Raw genomic sequence first — 23,638 nt, forward strand, 5'->3', positions numbered from 1 at the left:
CGCTCTGTGAAGTAGAAAAGAAACAGAAAAAATAGTGTCATGAAGGGTTTTCAAGACTTAAATGTTTTGTTTGTTTGTTTGTTGGGGTTTAACGCCCGAGCAGCAATATTTCAGCTATATTCAGGCGATGAAAATGAAGTGGATGATAAAATGAACATGAAATGATGAAATGAAAAATGGGATGGGACACAAGGATAATGGGGTCATGAAATTTTGATTGTCACTGGAAATTGGGAGAGGTGGGTAGGGTCGGGCAATTTAGCCTCCTGTGGCGGGGAGAATACCACAGTAGGGTTCTTTGACATGCGAGGAACGTGGCATCTTTCCCAACACGGTGCACCACTATGGTTTGCGGTCAGGTTTTCCGTATTATAGCCTGACAACCCCAGCATGTAACACGCCAGGGGTACCCCATTCCACCACCTGGGGCACACAACCCAGTTGCTCTGTGGGCAGAGCGCCCTAGCCCCCGGCTAGGGTTCTGAGCACTATTTAGTCGCCTTTTACGACAAGCTTAGTGCTGCTGCAGGCCTATTCTTTTGACACCCGGACCTACATGGGTCTCAAGACTTAATGTAGTAAATGCGTATAGAAATCAGTACCGGAATTCTATATTCTGAAAAGAAGCTGGTTTCATGAAGCAAGGTTCTACCTAGGCCCATATAACCGTAAAACTTCAGACTATATTTGACGACGAAAAAAAGTATGAGCATGTGTGCTATAAAAACAACCTAAAATGCATTTTTCTCTTGCCTTAGGTTAATGCTTTCCAAAATTTAGTTTAAAAAATCATAAAATTGGTGCATTTACATACTTTGAACGGCTGCAGCAATTCTGACCAATCGTCAAATTTTACTTGGGATAAGGGAAGACAGCAATTAGAAATTTTGAGTGCTTTCGGATACACAGAAAGACCCGACTTTGTATATATAATGTCAGGATTGAAGTACACACGTTTTTGCTGGTATACTTTAAGATTATGTTTTGACTCCACTTTTCCAAATGTAACGGGTTCAACTATATTTCCTTGTTTATGTTCATAAAGAAAATTCAAACATCACTTAATTCAAATTTATCCTTTATTAGTACATAAATTGATATCAGTTAAATTCAGAATGCACAATTTTCCAGGTTTATTTAGAGCGAAGAATCATTACTTTGATTGTTTCCCTCACGTAATATAGACCTTCTTTTCAATTTCCGAACATGCTTGACTATCTTGTAAATGAATGTAAAAATACACACAGAAATCACAGAAAACATCCCGAAGATCAGCGAAAATGTAGCTATTTTCATGGCTTTAACATCGGAAAAAGAAACGTATATCAGTGTTAAACTCAGAGAAACATTTTGTGTGGCTATCTCTATTGCAATTGTCCGGGAATGGACATGTGACATGCAAGCTAGCTGGGTTCCTCCATAACTGACGACCAAACCAATGCCCGGCAACATGACGGCTAAGACTACCATCCTCCAGTCCGATTTCATCATGTCGGGATATAAGTATAGGTTTAAACTTACAATGATGAGAATAACCAGAAATCCCAGCAGTCCTCCAAGCTGTAAATACAATAAGCAACCAGTTTAAATTTTCATCGTAATACCCCGTTACCTGGCTCCTACGACAAGCAATTCTGAGTTCCATATATATTGTCGTGTATATTGGGAAGGTTTGTCCCTCAAAATTAATGAAAATGAAAAACTAAAATTAACATAGATTTTTAAAAAGGTATCTAAGGAAACTTCGTATCTTTTGTGGTCACTTTACGGTCGTCCTACATTTTTTTTGTAAATAAATTCTGATCCGGTGTTATTTTTTTGTATTTTTATATTTGTTTTTGCATGTAAATAAGGAAAATACTTTTAACACCGTAAGAACAACGCACAACAAATCGTACAATCAATTGACGAAAACAAAAAACAAAAGAACCAATAAAATGGCCAAGCTCTGTCTAAAAATCAGTGTAATGGTAAGCTATGAGTTGAAAGACTGCTGCAATATTACAATGAAGGAAAGGAAAGTTTACAAGGAGAAATCAAAATTGTATTGTTAAATAAGATCCTTGGAATTATTTACTTTAGAAAAATATACTTGTACTTATAAGTACATTTTTCCCATATGATATTTAAACATTACATAATATCCGGTATAAAAACTATGTGTAAAACATTTAAGTAACTTTCTGAATGCTAAGTAAACATCCCGGATACCAGCTGATATCCTAAATACCCTGGATAACTTGTTACATAAAAAAACCCTATCCGAATCATAAACAAATTGCATTGTTAACCTTTTTTACCCCACAATAATCAAGCACCATATTTGAAATAATGCCCCTAAAGGTACTCTAACAATGTAAGCGGTTGGATTTCTATTCCTACATACCACAACCACTTCCGAGCGCCATATAGACCCTTTTGTGCTAACTGTAGACTACTCGTTGAACATGCGTAGAACATGCTCAACACACACTTCCGCAAGGAAAATTCTTTTGTTCCACCCAAGCCCTACCACTCGGAAGTGTATACTGAGTATGCTCATTATCTTACCACAAATGTTTCTATCGCAAACTGTTCATTCCGGCGTTCTTTGCAATCGGCAGAATTATAGTAAAACATTTAAAACATTGTACAGTTTCTATACTCTAATACGGGAGAATGTGACTAAAGGGAAGAAAAACAAATAAGCTACTTGCTGAGAAAATCCAGCAATCCTGGACTTTGTAAAAGTATTTTAAATGAACTTCGCATTTGCTTTTCAGCATTTTGGATGGGTACATTCGGTTTATAAAATTGCGGATTTTAATTTGCGAAACGAAAATATTAAATTTGATCAACGAATTGCCTTTACCAACTTTAAGTTCGTTTTGTCAAACAATACTGTATTCCATGAAATTAGTGACCTAATTCATAATAGCTGGTCACTTTGATAACTGTCTATATTACAAATGTTTTCTAGGTATTTAACAACAATTTAGGATTTGTATCGCTTGATTTCCGATGGGTTAAACTTCTCTTATATAAATAAAAGACTAAAAATATTTTAAAACACATGTTTAGCTTTTTCATATTTACGGTGGTTTTCAACATGCTCGATGCTAGAGGTAAGGATGGCATCAGTCAGTAAGTAGCTTGAAAGACAACCTCAAGCACTACTGGAGTACTTCAAGGAAACCCTTCCAGATACTTGAATGTCTAATCATGATGGAGTGATAAAATATCATGATAAAATATCTGCAGATAAACTTTGACATTATTTTTTTCCAGTGAAAAGAATTTCTATAAGGATACTAAAGGATGTTCGATTCTTATAAATCTACGGATGTTTAAGTTGATAATGCAGATATACAGATAATATGTCTAGGATTTTTAATCAAATAAAATCAAAATGAAGATATGTCCCTTTATTTTGACTGGAATAATTTGAATTGAGAAGTGTGGACCGATCCTTATTAATGAAGTCATTATAATCAAGGAAACCAAGATTTTAGCGAAAATAAAGAGAATGTGATCCAAGGACAAAGACCAGACATGGAAAAAATAACCAAAATAATACGCACACTCAAAGTAACAAATGTAAATAAGCAACTCGAATTCTACTAAAGAACTGAGAGTATGGGCAAGGTGCATCGGTAGGGTAAGCGTCTTTGCTTTTCTAGAAACACCGCCGAGTTGCTAATAAAAGTCAAGTCCAAGGTAGCCGAAAGAGGAAAGGAAAGTTATGATACGTTGAACAAGTCAGTTTTCATGATGCAGCAGGATAAACCGTAACGATCAACGAGTTCATGATGACGAACATAAAAATTCTGTTATGATGACTTCAATCTTATAGCAGCAAGCCCTGTTCCTAATTGTAAGAAGTCTAGCGCGGTACAAATAGTTTGCATAGTAACGACAAGCTCTGGCATAACGTATGAGTTGTGATATGAAAACTCCATACGCAGGTGCTGAAGGGATGTTGCCACAGATGAAAGGAAAGTTGACAATACGCAATGAAAAGTCATCACGTTTGTCGTATAGTTCGGTCAACAATTTTTCTTAATTATCGATCTTTAAATGTACGTCAAGATATGAGGCTGACTTCACAGTGTCTGTAGTATTCTTTATCTCAAGTTCTTTGAGGAAGATGCGATGTATAAAATCTACGTAACTATAATTGTTTAACGGTAATACGTCATTTATATGGCGGAAACTGAGATTTATCTAGCTACATGATGTTCCTTCTTATGGATCAGATCAGCTATAAAGTTAGCCTCATAATAGTAAAGGAATAAGTCAGCAATTAGAGAAAATAAACTATCATGTCCAGATAAGAAATAAACAATCAAATTAAAGTATTTAGTCAAAAAATGTCATATCTTGAAATATATCTTCTTATCTCGTTTATTATGGTAGATCTACTATAACATATTAATATTACAAAAAAACCCTTTACAGGTTACATACAATACCATTGAAACAAATTACAACGAATCATAAGTTATTTTATGACAAATAAAATAGTTTGCAAACATGTATGTATTTGACCAACATGAACCACATGATTTTTTGTAAAATGGCACTAGATTCACGGAAGAGAATATTTTACCTTTACGATGATGCCAGCAACCTTTGGCAGTTTACGTGAAATGATCATTCCAATAGCAACAGGGACGATAGTAATAACCAGACCAATAATTATCTTGATGTATGGTATCTTGAGATCATCAGTTACGAAACCTCTAGTGTATATCCAAAGATTCAATGGCATCATACCGATAGCCAGGGCTGTTGCTAGCCAAGTCATACAGATGCTAAAAAACATATGAACAGTAATGTTATAAGTGTCCTTCGCTATAAAATACAGTGAGGCAAGGAAATCGTCAATCCCTCCGGCTCAACCTGATTAACTGAAACCGCCTGACGAGTCTCAATCAAAGTTCTTAAATGTTCCTTTACACTGCTTTTCCGTGAACGTTTAATAATTTGTCTGATAATGGCTGATATAGTTGCGACTGATGTTTCATTTTCAAAATAACATACCGTTCATATAGTACTTATGTAGTGTAAACAATGTTTCTTTTTTTTTAAATTCTTTTGCAACTATAATTGTTATTGACAAGTGCATTGTATATTTTGAGATTTGAACTGACTTATACTTTTTGCATCTTGAGCTATAGTCATTACTTCCAAATGCAAGTCGAATTAGCGATCAGGGTTGATCATACAGTGCATTCATTTCAAAATTACCTCAATACCACATCTCCATCGCACCAAAAGGTAATCAGATTCGATAAAGTACCACCTGGGCATGTTGTCAACAGTAAAGCTCCCAGTGCATCATAAGATGATAAACGCAGGACGTGTACCAAACTAAAAGTGAGCAAAGGATACACCACGAACTGGATTAGCATTCCGAGTAAAATGGGGACGGGTTTCTTTATTTGGTCTAATATCGTTCTTGGTTCTATAGTACATCCGAGGGAGAGCATTATAATAAAAATGACAGCTATAAGCAAGATTTCCCATATTTTTTTTATTATAGCTTTTACCGGATCTGGCAATATTACATCATCGAATGTATCACTTGTGTTGGCAAAGGAATACGAAACTTTCAGTTCACTCTCTGTTGTTTGGTCCATTAAGGCTTAGATCTGAAAAAAATGCCATTGATGCCGAGAGTTAGTCGAGACTTACACTGGTAGAATTGAATGGTTGTGCACGAAAAAGGAAGACAAGCTTTAACTGGATTGAGAACAAAATCCGTTTTTCATTTAAGCTGATGTTTATATCTTCACACTAAGATTAGATGATAAAGAAAGATAAGGAATGCCACTGTAATATTTCCTCTGTCTATTTGTCTAGCATCTTATTCAGAATGCACCACCACGTGATTGAGGTTTTTAGACAAGAAAGTACAACGGCTATTCCTTATTGAATTAATTTTTGTATGTCCAAACATCTACCAGGTGTATATAACTATCGGGATTGATGTCTAAAATAAAAGTAAGGGACCGGGCAAAATTTATCGACACATAGGACCAGTGCAAATAGCAGTAGGACAGACACTTTTTTGATATAATGCTTTTGTTGGGACACCACTTTTTTTACTGATAATATCCATAGGACACACGTTTTTTTGTTTTTTTTTACGAACAAATACTTTGATTTATTATTTTTTTATTAACTTGTTATGAAACAAACTATTATAACAAAAATAGTCTACAAAATATAAATGCAGTAAAAATACAACTATTTAACATAATTCATTGTAATTGGAATAACTATATCAGTGGCGGATCCAGAGTTTTAGGTATGGGGGGGGGGCAAAAATGTTTTCTAACAGGATGACCGGTAAGGATCACGAAGTGTTCTGAATTTGCAAGAGGGTTTGGGGCATGGCCCCCAGAAAATTTTGAAATATTAAAACCTTAAATCCTGCATTCTGAGGGTATCTTGAAAAATTTTTCAACAATTTTTAAAAATTGCAATTTTCCAAGGGGGACCCGGGCCCCTCGCCCCCCTTGGATCCTCAACTGCATATGTAGCTTCATATCAATATCTCATTTGTAAGATCTTTAATACACTGTATGTGTTAATATAATATTTTCAAATAAATACTTCATATGAAAACCATGATAGGACACCAACTTTTTTCTTACCAAGTTGACATAGGACATAATTTTTTTCCAAGTCAGATAGCCATAGGGTGGCAACTTTTATTCAGGCTCTTATGGTTTTTTTTTGCACCGGTCTTATGGGCGATAAATTTTGACCGGTCCCTAAATTAAAAATTAAGTAATTCAAGTCGATAAAGAAACAGGGCTCTTTAGGCGACTGATATCTTAAAACAAATCACAAAAGCCTAAGTACAGATTCGTATAAGTAATTATAGACACATGTATACACTAAGAGCATGCATTTATAGCTTAGTTAGGCATTATACAATACAAACATAATAAAGCATACAGACATAAACAAATAAAACAAAACATTAACACACAGCATAAATAAAGAACTATGCATATTATAGCACACAAAAGCAAAAATAAGCAACATTTGAAAGAAACAACATAAAGCAGTAAAAGCAGTTGTAGTAGGCATAGTATACATGAGCTGTTTCGGTAAATTTTCTGCATGTTTTTCATTCAATCTGCTCTCTGAAAGTTTGTATTCTTATAAAAAATATACCACCAAACGAAAAGTCTATCCTAAGTAAATACTACCGCTGGGAAAGAGAAGAAAACTTGATACGTAGACTAGGTACTGCAATACCCTACGGATGCAATGACAACATCAAAAATATAGGAAATATTTCAAGTCAATATAACAATAACGTTATTGTAATAAATATGTTCGGCAATAGTTAAAGATGGATAAGAGTCATGGCTTTTGTCACTATGTATATTTCCATCACCTTAGACGCATGGTGTCTCGATAGATGACCTTCTCCCTTTCATACAAGACTCTCTTGGACTTTACTTTACTCTATACCTATCACTTCACTGCAGAAGTGATGTGTTCTCCATGACGTAGTTTTCTTTTTCTCTACGCCGGAAGTGACATTTTATGAGCAATTCGGTGGCTGTTTCTAGAAAAAAATGCAGAGGATTACCCTACATGTGTATCCGGTCCATGCTCTAAAATTTAGTCGAGTTTGCGTTGCTTATTTTGCCTTTGTACCTTTACATCTTGATGGTTGTGACCTAGGATGTGAACTAACTATTGTATTCTTCTTAAAATTTAATACCCTCCCTTTGGATTCACAAATTACAAAGCCGTGTTTGTTCGATTGGTCAAATATTTCCGTTCTTAAATACACGAAATATCTGCCATAAGACGTTAAACATCAATCAATCAATGCTGCGGATGACAGTGCATTGATCATCAAATACTGAGTTACCTACCTTTTATTTTAGATTTTACACACAATACTCGTCCAAATTGTATATTTTATTATTAATTATCCAACATAAGTTAGACTGGTCCTGTTAGATGAAGAAGGTAACATTGGATTAGGAAAGAGTAACAGAATTTCTAAATGAGTGACTATCGATTCAAAATTTAAATTCAACTTCAAATTTTATTATAATTCAATCATTGTCCCTCAAGGGGTACATTCAACATTAATATTCATCGGATGATAAGACACAACACATCATAGAGACACGCTGTATGATATAAGACGAGCTAATTAACAATTTACATTTTCCTAATTTAATAATGTTTTGTGCGATATTGCGGTATATATTTAAAAATACCACGCCAGTTGAAAACATCTGTTTTTGTACAAAAAAGGAACCTGCAAAAAACAAATCGACAAGTTGACAAATTCGAACTGATAGACAATTCGTACCATCTGTTACCATGGAGAAGGTTGAAACATTATCTTGATAATTGATTGCCATTGGAACAGTGATGCTGTCTGAAACCATTGATAATGCCCGCAGGTAAGGGCGTTATCAGTGTTGAGGGTAATGTCACGTCCCAAAGGCAGTCAATTTATCGATAATGTCATCTATATAAGAAAATATTGTTTATTTAATTGAAGAATCTAAAGAGGGCATTATCACATAATGCCCTTCTGACATTTAAACGCACATTAATAAATATCACATGACCGTGTTTTAACTAAAAAAGATCATCTTTTCTTCTCTGATATGAAATAAATGATAAACGAAATTTCATCATTAATGAAAGATTGTTTTTTTTAAATGTTCATTTTGATACCAGCCACGTTATTAATGACGCTAATAGATGGTTTCTTAAATGATGGATAATAATAAAATTGTTAAAATCTAAGCAGTAGTCAAAGGGAAAGTCCGTATAACAAATGAAAAAAATCATGGTAAAAATCGAAAAGTAAGAAACCAATGCAATGTTCCTTACTTGGTGCAGGCATTTTCAAAATATAAGGTGGGTTAAACCAGGTTTTATAGCACGCTAAACCTCCCGCTTCCATAAGGTTAATTATTTCCGGTATATTTCAACCCAAGTGAGCAGCATAAAATTGTCACCAGTCGAAATAGGTAAAACCAGTAGTCAAAACAGAACAGAAGATGTGAACAATTAGTGAAAATAAAAATAAGTAAGTACAATAAAAATGAGTAAGTCTTGAATTTTGTATGCAAGGACTGCCAACATTTTAAAATACATATTCAAGGTATGCCAACTAACAAAATACAATTGCTATTTTAAATGCAGGTAAAAAAGTAAATTTACAGTACAATAGAGCGACAATAGAGAAAACTTTATTTGAAAAACCTCACTACAGAAAGGTACTACACACTCTCAATGAGGGACTATAAAAATAACACTTTAATGAGGAAACACCATGGGGCTTTAAAAATAACCCTTTAATGAGGAAACTTCAGTGAGGGACTATAAGATGTATGTGACATAAATGAGGGTATGATATCTTTTTTTTTTATAATTTCGAATATACATGACTATTTCTGTCATCAGTTCTTTAAGACAATAAAGTATCACCCCCAAATGATGTATGTTGTCATCATTACTGGACCTTGTATTGACGATTTTGAAGTGTTTCACAAGATCAGTATTTCCACTTTTAATCAAGGCCAGCTTAAATTGTGGAATATAAGAAACTAGTGCGTTAATCAAATGGTCAAGAAGACATCCTTTCCTGATTCTCTCAGAAATAATCCCAAACGGTTCATCTTCCGTCGCTCGCGACAATACACATCTGACTCTGAGATGACGTTTCCATCTTTTTTGTAAATTCATCTCTGGCTTCTTGTAAGATTTTCTTTTCGTACTTGTCCATAGTTGTTTTTGGCAAATCAAAGCATTTATTGACAAATGATACAATGCATAAGAAAAAGATTCATTTATACACACACTAATTATTATGCTTCATTTCAACTAACGGTATGTGTATATGAACGTAGCCGAGATGATCAACTATTTTTGGAAGAGGGGGTTTAATTGTAAATGTAAATGTAATCCATCAATTACACAATCGCAGTAGATGCACTCAACGATGAAAACTGAGGAGTCTAACATAGTAGCAGTCATTCGTAAAAAAATAACGATGAATAAAGTAACCTACTACAATACAATAACATCTTCACAGGTATAAAAAGGATTTATTAATTTGTAGTAGTGTAAGATAATAGAAATGGACAACACAAGACGATGACCTCCAAGTTTGAAAGACATAATTAACTCTGTTGAAACATTGGATGAACTGAAAAAAAGTCTATCGATAATGAATTATTAAATCATTCTTGGGTTCAACAGAATGAAATTATTTCTACTGTTACTAATACCTTTTTCGATGTACCATCTTTAACTTTATGGGCTATAGAAAACAACGTATTAAGTCAAGATGCTGTTGTTAATACACTAAACTTTATTTTAACGTGTTAATGGTGCAGTATCAAATTTAATCTGCTAAGCGAAATACTCTGGCACGAGGAAATTCACCTTTTGTTGGATGAACTAGTCACCAATAACGAAAATGTATATTGTGATATCCAGATTAAACAAATCTCGAACAATGATAATATATAGAACGTATCCCATTGATAGTAACATACCGTTCAACGGCAGTCTTCCCAGACATCGGTTTAATGCAGGAAGAGGTCGTTTTCAATGATGGATATGTACAGAACTCTTCCGACATAAATGAAGCAGAGTTACCAACGCACGACTTTCCGTCTCAATCGAGGAAAGGTGATGCTGGAGAAATCCCGACACGATGATGATTCTATATATCTTAAAAAAGTGGGGAAGACATTTGCAAAAACCTTGGCAGTAGAAACGATATATAAAATGAAATTCACCAATGTATGGAAATGTCAAAAGCTGAAACACTTTTAACACAGATACATGGAATGTTCCAAGATGTGTTAACAAAAGCTCGCGAAGACGATGGTGATCTAGACCACGTCATTATTAATCACCCAGCACTAAATAATCCCATCGGCTTACCTCTTCAGAAATGGTCGAATCTGAACGCCAACACTGTCATGGAAAACATTGAAAGAATATTGAATATTAACAAAAACTTAGCCTTTAGCGACCAGGCCCTGGTTACTATAGGAAATATAAGGAAGTGTTCCCCGTGATTCCAGTAGGGTTCATATCACCAGGTTGACGGGTCCACAAAATGCACTAGCCATTAAACGGTCTGTGGTGTATTTAGGTTACAGACCACCAATTCAACCAATGAGCATTTGGAACGTACGCAAAAATAGTCCTACGCAGAAATTACCCCTGTTCCTCATAGTGCTGTGAAAAAAGTTCTCATCTCATTTAAAAAATTTAAACAGTTTCTGAAAGGAAAAACATTTGCTTCTTGTGATGTGAAGCCTAATCTCCATAATGATTTCTAAATATACCCCTATCTTGTGAAAACACTGGGATTTCCCATGCTATTTATAGACACTTCACTTCCGGTGACCAGTACTGCACTGCAAGTCTGCTAACACCACATGCCATTCAGAAGATTGTGAGCTGACATATGTAGAATCATGCTGATATATAGTTCTCTGCAGGTTAAAGTTAAGGTAAAGTCCAGAGAAGCCATTGAATATTGTGAAATTAGCATAGAAGCCTATGGGAAGTGGAATTAGTGGTTTCTAGCCTTTAGCGCAAAAATTGTAACGTTAACGTCGCTAACATTCCATTATGTTCTTATGACGTTATATTGTATGGGCTCACATATTGATATACAAATATAGATTGAGATAAACGAACATAAAACACAACGCATTGGTTACTTTGCAACCCCAAACCTATACGATCATAGATATTTGTGGTGCCATGTACTTCAAGTGCTCGACGAGAAACTACCGAGAAACAGATAGAACATTGCCATCGTAGACGAGCTAATTACCGGAAATAATGGTTTCACACGTGTTGCAATCATTAGAAACTCTACAGGACGAACGTCACGTCCTGTCGTGAAGCTGTATCTACTGAAGATTCCAACTAACATGGACCGTGATGATTCTACAACGACTGATGACGATGATATACCATCCAAACGAGAGGCTGCTATCCGAGCGAGGGAATAGATCAAGAAATGGACAATGGGTGAATTGAGTTAATTCATATTATAATCTATAATGAAAATTTAATTCAGTGTATAAGTACAAGTGAACATTTTCAATATTTTATTACGTTTACTGATGGACAATAATTCTTTTCATTTTCACATTTGAGATTTTTATACATATTGTTTTAAAGTGATGTTAACATTTTCATATTACATTTCACATTTTTGCCTGCCCGGAGAATGTCGTGAATTTAGCGCGAAAATTGTAACGTTAACGTCGCTAACATTCCATTATGTTCTTATGACGTTATATTGTATGGGCAGACATATTGAGATAGATTGAGATAAACGAACATAAAACACAACGCATTGGATACTTTGCAACCCCAAACCTATACGATCATAGACATGGTCCTTATTGAAAGTATCCAATGACGATCATCTCAGCTTGGCTTCAGCCATTGAGAGTGTTTTGTTGAAACTTAGTAAAATTGTACACTTGGTCGAATGAAAGAGGATAACAGAAAACGACGAATCATGGATGAATTACACGATAAAAGTGATAAAACATAGAAAGACGACAAAACGTTTTTTACAGGCACGTGGGAGATCGTTCCATGGAAAGATATAGCAAACGCATGGCCGACACTTTATGCAGAGAAACCGATGTTCCGACCGACAGACCCAACAACCTATCGGACATAAAAACGTTCGAAGATCTGTAGGATAACATTATGGTGTAATCCTCATAGTTTGGAAACAAATTTTGCCTTGTTGTCAACAATTCTTCGAGACAAAATCAATACCTATACATCACAACAACAGACGACTCGGTCGGACATTTCGGACATTTCGATGAAATCGGAAGCATCAATGGATTCTTTGGCTGTGGATATTTTTGCGAGACATGTCTAAAACCTTACAAAAAGATAATTTCCAAATTTATTTAATACAAAAGAATATCAGACTTACATTGGCCTGTATCCGGATCCGGCATTTGACAGATGCGATTTCATGGAAACGGGAGACAGAAAAGACCTCCAATAGTACGACACCAAACAAGACGAGATTTTCGATTTCTTACGACAAATGTACGAATATTGCGCCTCGGACGTAGACATCCTACGTAGAGGTTACTCAACAGCTGTTGATGGAAGTCACTTCTAAAATTGGATCGACGGCCGTGGATCCTTTCGATTATGTGATCATTGCCTTGGTGTGTCAGGGAATCTATCGCCATTTGTTTCTTGAAGAGACGTACGGAACGAAGGTACTGGATCTTGAAACGGAAAAGTGGATCAATTGCCAAACGATATTCGATGGCGAATGAAACGTTCTGCCGCCCAACAAAGTATGGACACAATCGTCGTCGGTGGACGTTGGAAGGTAAAAGGTCGGGAAACGTGTTTTCGAGTCCCACAGGCATCGTCCCTTCTGAAGGTTACAAAACCCGTGATAATATCACCATATAGAAAATCAAGCAGAGAAGAACCTACGAATATGTCACGCCCTGAACGCCGGGGAACACCGTTGTCCCCGGAACTAAGTACAGGCTAGACGGATTCGATGAGGCCACCAAGACGGTCTACGAGTTCCTGGGTGTGTTTTTTTTTAACTTATGAATATGTATATAATATATGATAAACTTATATATATAATTTGATCCGATGGAGCAGTGTAGCGGACTGAGTCGTCACACTCTGAGACGTTTGTATAATATTGAATTGTTGTGACGTGTATCGTTAATTTGATCCTCTATCCTACATGATAACACCTAGATGAGCTGTCCCGTACAACCATACATCGTGTACAAAGTTACAGCTCTAGGTTAGTCTTACGAGGAGGAATGACCCGTCTGACGAAAGCTATATTTTTTATATAGCCTAGCTGGCCGAGTGGTCTAGGGCTTTGGACTTAGTGCAGGCGGTGTTGCCATAGATGTCATAGTGATAGTTCCGCGGAGGGAACGACCAAAAATTTGCTTCACAACCCTAGAGACAGTTTCTATGGAGGACGCACAAATGCCATCAAGCTTTTTTACGAGGTCAAAGAACCCGGAGAAACCATAGAATATTACAACGATACGAGGTGAGCTTCTTTTTATAAATGCATCCAGTTGTAATTCAATGTAAAAAATGTGTCATCTTTGTTTGAACAAGTATGCGAAATATCCGATAGGACACCCAACCATCATAACGTCTGATTTCAAACATATATCAGAGTACAATGGGTATAGCAAAATTGAGTATCAAGGCACCTCGTCAACTGTATCATCACGTGCTGCCTTATTTATCGAACGAAAAATAGAAATTTTCACCCTGCATAACGTGTGCAGATAGGGAAAACGAAAGTGAATGTCGATATAGTGACAACGAAAGAATATTTACCGGGACCTGGTGTACTCCGGAAATCCAACTAGCCTGTTCAAAAGGATACGAAATCGTTAAGATTTACCAAATTCATCACTTTGAGGAATCGAGTATCTATGACAGTGTTACAAAACCAGGAGTTCTGTTCATGGAATACGTCGATATATTTTTGAGACTAAAGCAAGAGGCTTTTGGCTTTCCTTCCAAGTGTCAAACAAAAGAAAAAAATGAACTATATAGCTAACTATGCAAGAAATGAAGGGATACAACTTGATTTCGATTTGATTAAAAAAAAATCCGGATCTGTGTAGTCTGGCTAGGATCTGCTTAAATAGTTTTTGGGAAATCTGGTCAACGCTTGAATATGAAAAAAGTCCTCCTTTCTATATGAACATGAAGTAGACACGTTTTTCCAATTACTTTCAGACTCTGGAAAGGATGTTCAAGATTTCCATATCGTCAGTAATGAAATCATATAGTTGGAATATTTCGATGATTCGGCTTTTTTACCTTTTGACTTTAAAACTAACGTATTCATTGCCAGCTTTACGACTCTCGAAATAGCTCAAAGGAATTATTTTATGTAGATACCGATTCAATAATATTTCACGATGTAAACAAACAAATTACACAGCGTCTACCGGTGGGCAATCATCTTAGAGAAATAACTAGCGAGATATCCTAAAGGAGAAGGACATATAACGACAGTCGTCTGGCCCTAAATCTTACGCTTACAGAACGGCTTCAGGTAAAGAAGTATGTAAGGTAAGAAGGTTTACCTTAAATTGGACAAACTGTAACAAAAAACAAAAAAAAAGATAAGAGTAAGGTAAGAGGGTTTACCCTTAATTGGAAAAATTGTAACAAAAACGCCTGAGAAACTATCAATCCACGAAAAATATCAAGAATCTCTAGAAAAAAGAAAACTATGCGACAAGATAGAGGAAAGGGAATTTAAAATGGTTTACACGAAGGTTGTTAGACGACCTTACATCTGTGCCTTTTGGATATTGACATAAAAACTAGAAACCCTCAAAAATATACATTTATTAATACAGCATATAATTTGATCAATTTTGTCTATTTTGAAAAAGCATTCCGATGTATGTAACCAAAAAAAATCTTATTGTCAAGCGTTCAATTACAATTACCTGAACAAAAAGATAATCTTTGTTTTTTTATTTATTTCAAAAACAAACAAATTGAAATAGAAAAATTAAAATTTTATCCAACGAATTTGTTTCTTCCTTCTTTTTATGGGTTCTTTGTCTAGTATACCGGGTAGTTCTCCTTTCTTCTTTCGATCTTTCTAATCAACAGTTTCTTTTTTTCTGACTTTTATTAGTAGTTTTGTCGCCTAATCGTATAACAGTGGGTTTGTATGGTTTTAATGCTTTGGCATATGTCTGTTTATTTGGAAACAAACCCTTGCATATATTTAGAGCAATTTCTGAAATAACTTCCATCTGTTCTTTCGAAAGTGTCGATAGCTTTGCATTGTTGTTTGATACAAACGTTTTAAGAGTAATGCATATGTCCTCATCTGACGAATCATTCTGTAAATTTGTGATAAATTCATATTGCACAAGCGTCTTTTAAATGGGTTTGTATACAATACAAGTATCTCCCGGAAAAATTTCCTTTCTTAGCTTGTATTGACGTTCCTCTTGTCGTTTTCATGGAGAAATTTTCGCAAGTAAATATCCATATTTGTAATGAGTGGCCTTCGTTTAAGTCTCCATAAAGTATTGCGTCTGTCTAGGTAGGGTCTGAGATGCAAACGTCACTATCTGTCTTGTGTCTCGCGGATTGCGAAATAATACAAAAATGGCAATGTTTAAAGAAATACTTTTCGAGTATTTGTCGACTGGATAGAGTGATTGTGAAATCACTAAGCATGAAATATTCCTTTCATGTGATGTGACTGAAAAGATGCAACAGTTCTTCCGACTGTACTGTTTTACTTATTAAATCATCCAGTATTAATAAAGAATGTTTCTTGTGTTCTGAAAACTCCTCCAATCTGTCTTTGTGAAAGATGGGATTTTTAAAAATGTTTCATTTCATCAAACATTTTTTTTTATATTCTGGATACGCATACAGAATTTCACAAGGAGCCACAGTAATCATTTTCGAGGCATTCACGATGAGTCTCTTGGTAAACATAGATTTTCCCGATTTTGTTGGTACAATAACAGCAATGGTCGTTGGAGATGAAAATGGCGATACGGTTTTCTCTGAATCACCCTCCATCATAATATGTGTTTCATTAATTAAATGGTTATTTTACTTCTTACATGCCGTTTTATGTCTTCCCCAAAGCATTTAAGTATAACATAATGAAAGAGTCATTGATATGCAGGTTGTTGCCAAACAGTTCATATACGACATTCAAAGGCACGAAAAAACAAATTCGCATCAGTATGAAAAACAAACACATATTGTCCACATATATCAGATGTTGATGACTGTATTTTTTTTATATACGCAAATATTTTTTTACTATTTCCCGTAATAATTTTTTGTATTGTTTCTTCGTAAAATAAGGCGGTATCTCCAAGACTGTCGTGGTACTCTGAGGACGTTTAATAATAATAAAGACAAAATGCAAATTAAATGTTCTCCTGGGTTGGGTATTGAGTCTGTGTTAACAATATATATTTGTGGATAACGTCTTTGAATAACTTTAGGTAATGTGTTTATAGCACATATTTCAACAAAAATATTTCTCAAACATTGGAACGAGGAAATAGCATTCTTCAGTTGAAAATTTTGATGTCTCTTGCTTCATTGCATGTCAGAATGGCTCGGGATTGGTAATAACACATTTTATAACATCGGTTGTTGCTTGATTGAATCTCATTTCCATCCTCGTTTAACCATGCTTGGCGAAATCTTCGAAATCTTCCTCGAAATCAGAAGGAATCAGTAAAAATGCAAGAAAAGTGAAACCTTTGCCAAAATCACTCCTTGATATGGTAAGACCTGCATCTTTATTCCATTTTTCGCATATAAAGTCTGACGTATGCCGCTGTATAATTTCTGGATGCTCCGAAATCCAATTTTTGAGGAGATCCATAAATATCTACACCATTTACTTTCAAACTAACTTCGGATAAATTAAAATGTTGAAAATTAATTGGCAGTGTAATTTCCATTTGCTGTTTTCTGTGAAATTAATCCAAACAGGACTTTCGACGGTAGAGATTTGGGATACATAGAATCCCAGTAGAATTCAATAGAGCCCTTGGGTATAATGTTCTGTGTAACATTGCTTCTATCTATAACGTATATTGCTGGGGTTTCTTTTATCTGTTGGCTATGATTCAGAATGACCTCTGGATCGAGTTTTATTCTCGCCGTTTTGAGTGCTACATCTAAAATTCTCACTTTACAACTAGGATTGCTTTCCCCAAACATTAATACGAAACTGGATCTAAAAAGTTATATGAAAATATCTACTCCATTGATAAGATATTTGTCGAGATTCAAAACATCTGCCATGAGATTTCTTTCTAACTCCAATGTTCTAGATTCTTTTGTAAATTCGTATCGGTTAACGAATCCTGAATTTGCAGATACTGAATTCATCTTTCGTGAACAAGTGACTTTGCAATTGAGATTTCTGTTCGTCCGAACCAGCACATAACATAACCTGTAAATTTGCCTTCCATGAAAATTGTATGCGTTGGCAGAGACCAGTTTATTGTTCATGTACACATAAACCTGAGAAATCTTGGCCTGTAAATGTAAATTTACTATTCCAACCTTCTCTTTTACAGCCAAATTACTCCCATCACCTTTCACAATCTGTAGCTTCACATATAGGCGACTTTTCCACAAATCAATATATCGTTCCCAGTACAAGAAACTACAATTTCTGTAGGCGATGATTTATTTATAATCGAAAATATAGGACGCTCTTTTGTATAAATTTCTTTATTTACTGCCACTTGATTTGGAGCAAACATCGAAAGTTCCATCGGTTGTCCAATTCGTTTGTTATCCTCATTTAAAAAAGCCATCACTTTTTCTTTTTCTTACTCGGTGGCTGATTCTAAATGTTATAGTAGTAATCTGGGTTTAGAGTTCTCTTGTTAAGCTTCCTTACTATTTTTCTAATAGTTTGTTCTTCGATGTTGAACCTTTCCCAAACCGCTTTTTTATGGATTTTGTCGCTTTTTTCTTTTTTATACGTTTTTCACACGAGGTTCATTTTTTCCCTTTCCTCCTTATATTCTGATTTTGTCCTTTCTTCTGCAGCAGCCACTGGAGTCACTAAATCTGTATGCAGTTCATCATTTTCTTTAATAACATGTGAATTTACGGAAATAAGATAGGATCCTCGGTAACGTCCATTGAGACCACGTCCAATTTGATGCCGTTCATGTTTTTTTCTTACATACTGATAAAGACTGTATATTTTTTGCTTTAATTGGTATATAATATGGGTAGTTTTATACTATGTTATTTTGTTCTATATCACTTAGATACACTCTCCTTAACAAAGACCTCGCACCCTATAAATGTATCCTGGCATATTTCTAAACATACAAATAGTTCACTTTTTGTCATCCCAATCTGTTGTGGTAAATTCCGTAACAGATACTACCTAATATCCTTCAAATTGTATTTCCTTCTTTTTAATCCTAAAGTCGTCAGGAGTATTATTTAGATAAAAATTATTTCCGTCATCCGAAGACCAAACCATTCTGAAACTCATGTTGTATAATAATGAACATATTAATTGATGTACTCATTATTTTATCAATTTCACCGAATTCTTTGGTACTTACAAATTATTTTTTTTTCTGGCCAACCCGTCCATTTTACTGATACTTCCGGTTGTTTTCTATGCAGATGTCTTCTTTTTATAACCTTTTCCACTTTGTATACAACGTCATCTGATGTCATGTAACTCATATCTGTAAAATGTTTTTTTGACCAAGAATCTTTCTGTTGATATATGTCTTGATTATCTCTTTTAAATATTTTTCTTAAAGTATTCCATAGTCCATTTTTCTTGAAATCCCATTTCAAAATTGTGAAATGTGAAATTCTAACAAAATCTTCAATCTTATACTTAAATACAGATTTGTGTTTCTTTGTTTTGTTGTTGTTTTTTTTCGTATTCAATGACAACTGTTGATTTTTCCTATTCTTCGATCTCTTTTCCCTGACTAAATATTGAATATAACGAATTTTGTCTTCATTCTTTTTGTGACGGAAGCCGGTGCGATGTTACCAAATGATTGATGTGCTGTATAGTTATAAATATGAAATGAATCCTGCAGAACACTCCAGCGTTATTCGTATAGAATATGTGTATTCTTGATCATATATATTTTCGTTGCTGATTTAAATTCTCCTTCAAATCTGATGCTTTGCGGCTTCCTGTTATGGTTTTTGAATATGTTTTTAAATGCTTTGGCCACCATTTCACTCTTTTTATTTTTTAATGGGCACACAGTTTCATATCTCGAAAATATGTCAATTAAATCTAATAAGAATTTCACTGCGTCGTTGTGTTGTGAAACATTTTCCATCGATGCAAGATCTCCGTCCCACATAGAGTCGTTACCTTCAACTATTACTCTGCTCCTTTTAAATTTCTTTCTTCTTGATTTGTGTAAACCATAAGTTTTTTTTATATAAAATGTTTAACAAAGCAACGACCAATATTAAACTTTCCTTAACTATCTGGTATAATTTGTCAGGACCAGCAAATGTTCCATGATTGCAGGAATTGGTCCGTATTTCTGATAAATATTTTTCTTTGTTTCTTAGATACTCCAGCCATATTTCATTAATAATAATAATAATAATATCATTCATTCAAAGATAGGGTAGTTCAGATATATTTAGTCTACAATTTATAATAACTTTAATAACATTTACATTAATTAATTACTTTCTGATGATCGTTCATTTCAATTATTGTCTCTCAATGAGAGATCGTATCATAATATTAGGTTTATATAGATACCCCTCATTACTATATTAGTCCCTCGTTGAGAAAATATGTTGTTATAGTATCTGTTTATGAATTCTCTCATATATTTTTTTGTTTAATTGTCCATCATTTAGAGTTATATAGGAGTACTTCATTTATGGATATCATACCCTCAATAATGTCACATACATCTTATACTACCTCATTGAGGTTTCCTCATTGAAGGGGTATTTTTATAGTCCCTCATTGGTGTTTCCTCTTTAAAGTATTGTTTTTATGGCCCCTTGTTGAGGGTGTGTAGTACCCTATATGTAGTATCCTCAGGCACACAGGTGTACAAAAGTGAAACTTTTTACTTGAATATCAAGAGTATTTCAACAAAACTTCTTTGAAGTTGAAATTAATCAAAATAAGACTAACCATAATCACTAAACTTGACTAAAACTTAAATTTCTAACATAAACTTTGTATTTATAATAAATGGCAAAGGGAACTGTACAAAATTGATTAACCAATACTTCTTTGGCTCGTGTCGTTCAATTATGTTCCTTTTCCAAAGAAAATGTGTGGTAATTAACATTTCAATTGATCTCTAAATACTGGAGCTGAAATGAAATTTTACGACGACAATAATTGATAAAACGATGATAATAAATCTACATTCCCGGTCTTGTATTATTTGTGACTTGGAACTTTGTATAAGTTCAACATTGTAATACCCCGTAGTATTTTTAACTGTTTCTATTATGTTATAATTACTATATGTCTCTGATATAAGTTTGGCCAATAAATCTACGAGATAATCATATTTTAACTTTTTCCTTCAGTCATTTTATAAAAAAAGGTAGTTTTTTTTCTTTCTGCTCTCTTCCGATATTTAAATAATCTCACATTATCACAATAACAGCTCAGTTAAGTTACTTTTGTGTCCATGTGTTATACTATACAATTTGTCAATGTCCATATTTGTAAGATTTACCATGACAGCATATTTGTGTGCCCTATTGTCCAGTGATGCATCATCAGCAATTAGTCTACATAATAACAACTCACCATATCCATTCTAATTATACATAAAACTGTCATCAGATATATGATTTACAAATTAAAAATAGAATAAGAAATAAAAAATGCCATAACAGAACTCTGCATGTTGAACATTGGCGTTTATAATGTCCTCGTTTATTTGTTGCTTTCTCTTTTTCAGAAAGCTCTAAAACCACGAAAGAAGTTTAACTTTGATATATTTAAAATATAACAATCAGACATATTATCTGTTTTGTATAGAACAGGTTAAAAAAAAATTAGCAGGTATTCTAATACCGATAGTCCAAACCTGGACATTCCATAACAGGAGTTCAAAAATGGGTTTTAGTGTCATTGTATTGTTGGCGCCTCTGTTTACGAATGATTTAAATCAAAGCCCCGATGGCGTTGAACCTCGTAAGTCATGAGATATTCATAGGTTTTATAAAAACTTTATAATCCGCTGTTTCTCGTTCTCCAGAAAGATTAATTACTTACAACGGGATCAGCGCTTTCACTACTAGTAGCACTACACATCCACACAATACTGATGATTTAAAATTTTAATTTAAATTTCGTTTTCTTTTTTTTCTTTTTTGTTTCGTATCATTTCGTTATAATTTTGTTTCTCAATGTGTAATCTTAAAACCTAGTTTTAGTTTTAAACGTAGCCAATCTCGTGGAATCCATATATGGATACCAAAGGCATTAATAAAATATAAACTTCTATTTATGTATTTGAATTTTCCTTTGACAATGAATCATGTAAATATAATTTTCATCGTATGCTGTGAAAACGGGCAATGTATTTATACGAAGTAATCAATTTGATTCATTTGAATATTCATCCGCCAGATCTCTTTCGCGGTGGAAGTACTTTTAAGGCGGTTATCAACCGGAAGTCGTTTTGATTGACATCAGATGGGTTTAGACTCAGAAGTCACGTGACTTCCGAGTAAAAACGGTACACATATACCACTGAATACGAGGAACTGCTTTTACCTTGGTCACTGTAACACCGAATGCTCACATTGATATATATATATATATATATATATATATATATATATATATATATATATATATATATATATATATATATATATATATATATATATATATATCTTATTTGTCTTTCATATCAAAGCAATTTACTTGGACTACCCACTCATTTTCTCAGGAAATGACCTCAAATTAACAAATACAGGCGTTAGAAAAACCATGAATCCGGCGTTGGAACTGCAAAACCTGCTTTAGGGGCTAGTCACCTTGATACAAATTTATTCTCATGTTGATATGAGCCCTCAAATTAAATGTTCACATAAATGATAAAGCAGGGTTGTGTATTGTCTCATGTACTGTTTGATATTTTTATAAATAGTTTAGTACTGAAATAAAAGCATTGGATATTGGAATCGATAATAGATGGTGAAAAATAAGTATCCTTTTATATGCTGACGATATTAAGTCAATTGCAGAAAATGGAAGTGATCTACAAATGTTGTTAAATATTCTTCATAAATCGTGTAGTAATAAATTACTAAACATAAATTTGGAAAAGATTAATATTGCACATTTTAAAAATCAAGAGACTTATCAGAAATTTACAAGAAAAGGGGTCCCTCAACCTGGGTTTATTAGGTGATAAAAATATAATCTTACTCTTATCTCTGCACCTTAATTATATCTAACTGTCGAGTCCTGCTTTATTTAAGGCGAAACTTACATTAGTCTCCTTAAGAATGCACCAAATGTTTAGCATAAAAAGTCATACATCAAGAGTAAACTGCTCATCGTTTCATATACATGTATCATATAAAATGAATAGATCAATCAAATAAGCTCTCCAAATGCAACACGCTGAAAAGAGTAACAGATGCTGACTTGTACTCTACCAATATTGATTTTTAAAGGAAGGCCATAACGCTCATTTCCTTTTTCGTGTTTTAATAAAGCTTTGTCGAGCGTAGCATGATACAAAAGGCATTATGCTGAACATAGGGGCTTACATTTTGGACACAACAACGGGCTTGGACACAATATTACACACTATATACAAGATCATTTAAACCTAAAAAGAAGGTTGGCGTTGATTTATGAATCCAACCACTTTTTGGAATTAGGGACCAAAGAGGATACAAAGAAGTTTTCAAGCTGCTTATCAAATATTTTACCTTTAATCCCTATACCTATGAAAATAATCAAAATTAGACAAACAAACCTTTATAAATTATACTGCCTTCTAGCACGTTCCAAGGAAAAATGAGAAAAAAATAGATAAGTATT

At 34.2% G+C, this 23,638-nt stretch overlaps 1 protein-coding gene across 2 annotated transcripts; it reads right to left on the reverse strand.

Annotated features, from left to right (window-relative positions):
- Positions 1-1,079: 1,079 nt before the first annotated feature.
- Positions 1,080-23,185, reverse strand: LOC148618687 (sodium-dependent organic anion transporter-like). 2 transcript variants are annotated; one of them, XM_088576894.1, is made up of 4 exons: positions 23,079-23,185; positions 5,230-5,633; positions 4,589-4,793; positions 1,080-1,560 (listed from the first exon to the last, which is right to left on the reverse strand). In XM_088576894.1, exons 2-4 carry the CDS (start codon positions 5,619-5,621, stop codon positions 1,138-1,140), a joined length of 1,020 nt encoding a protein of 339 aa, XP_088433020.1. In that variant the 5' UTR covers positions 5,622-5,633; positions 23,079-23,185; the 3' UTR covers positions 1,080-1,137. The 2 variants fall into 2 exon arrangements, with proteins under 2 accessions (XP_088433020.1, XP_088433022.1); XM_088576896.1 differs by having other exon boundaries at positions 23,015-23,099.
- Between the last annotated feature and the right edge of the window lie 453 nt (positions 23,186-23,638).

The sequence above is a fragment of the Perna viridis genome, chromosome 4, assembly GCF_037379345.1.
Source record: "Perna viridis isolate PV_CMFRI_1.1 ecotype Kerala chromosome 4, ASM3737934v1, whole genome shotgun sequence".
Taxonomy (NCBI): domain Eukaryota; kingdom Metazoa; phylum Mollusca; class Bivalvia; order Mytilida; family Mytilidae; genus Perna; species Perna viridis.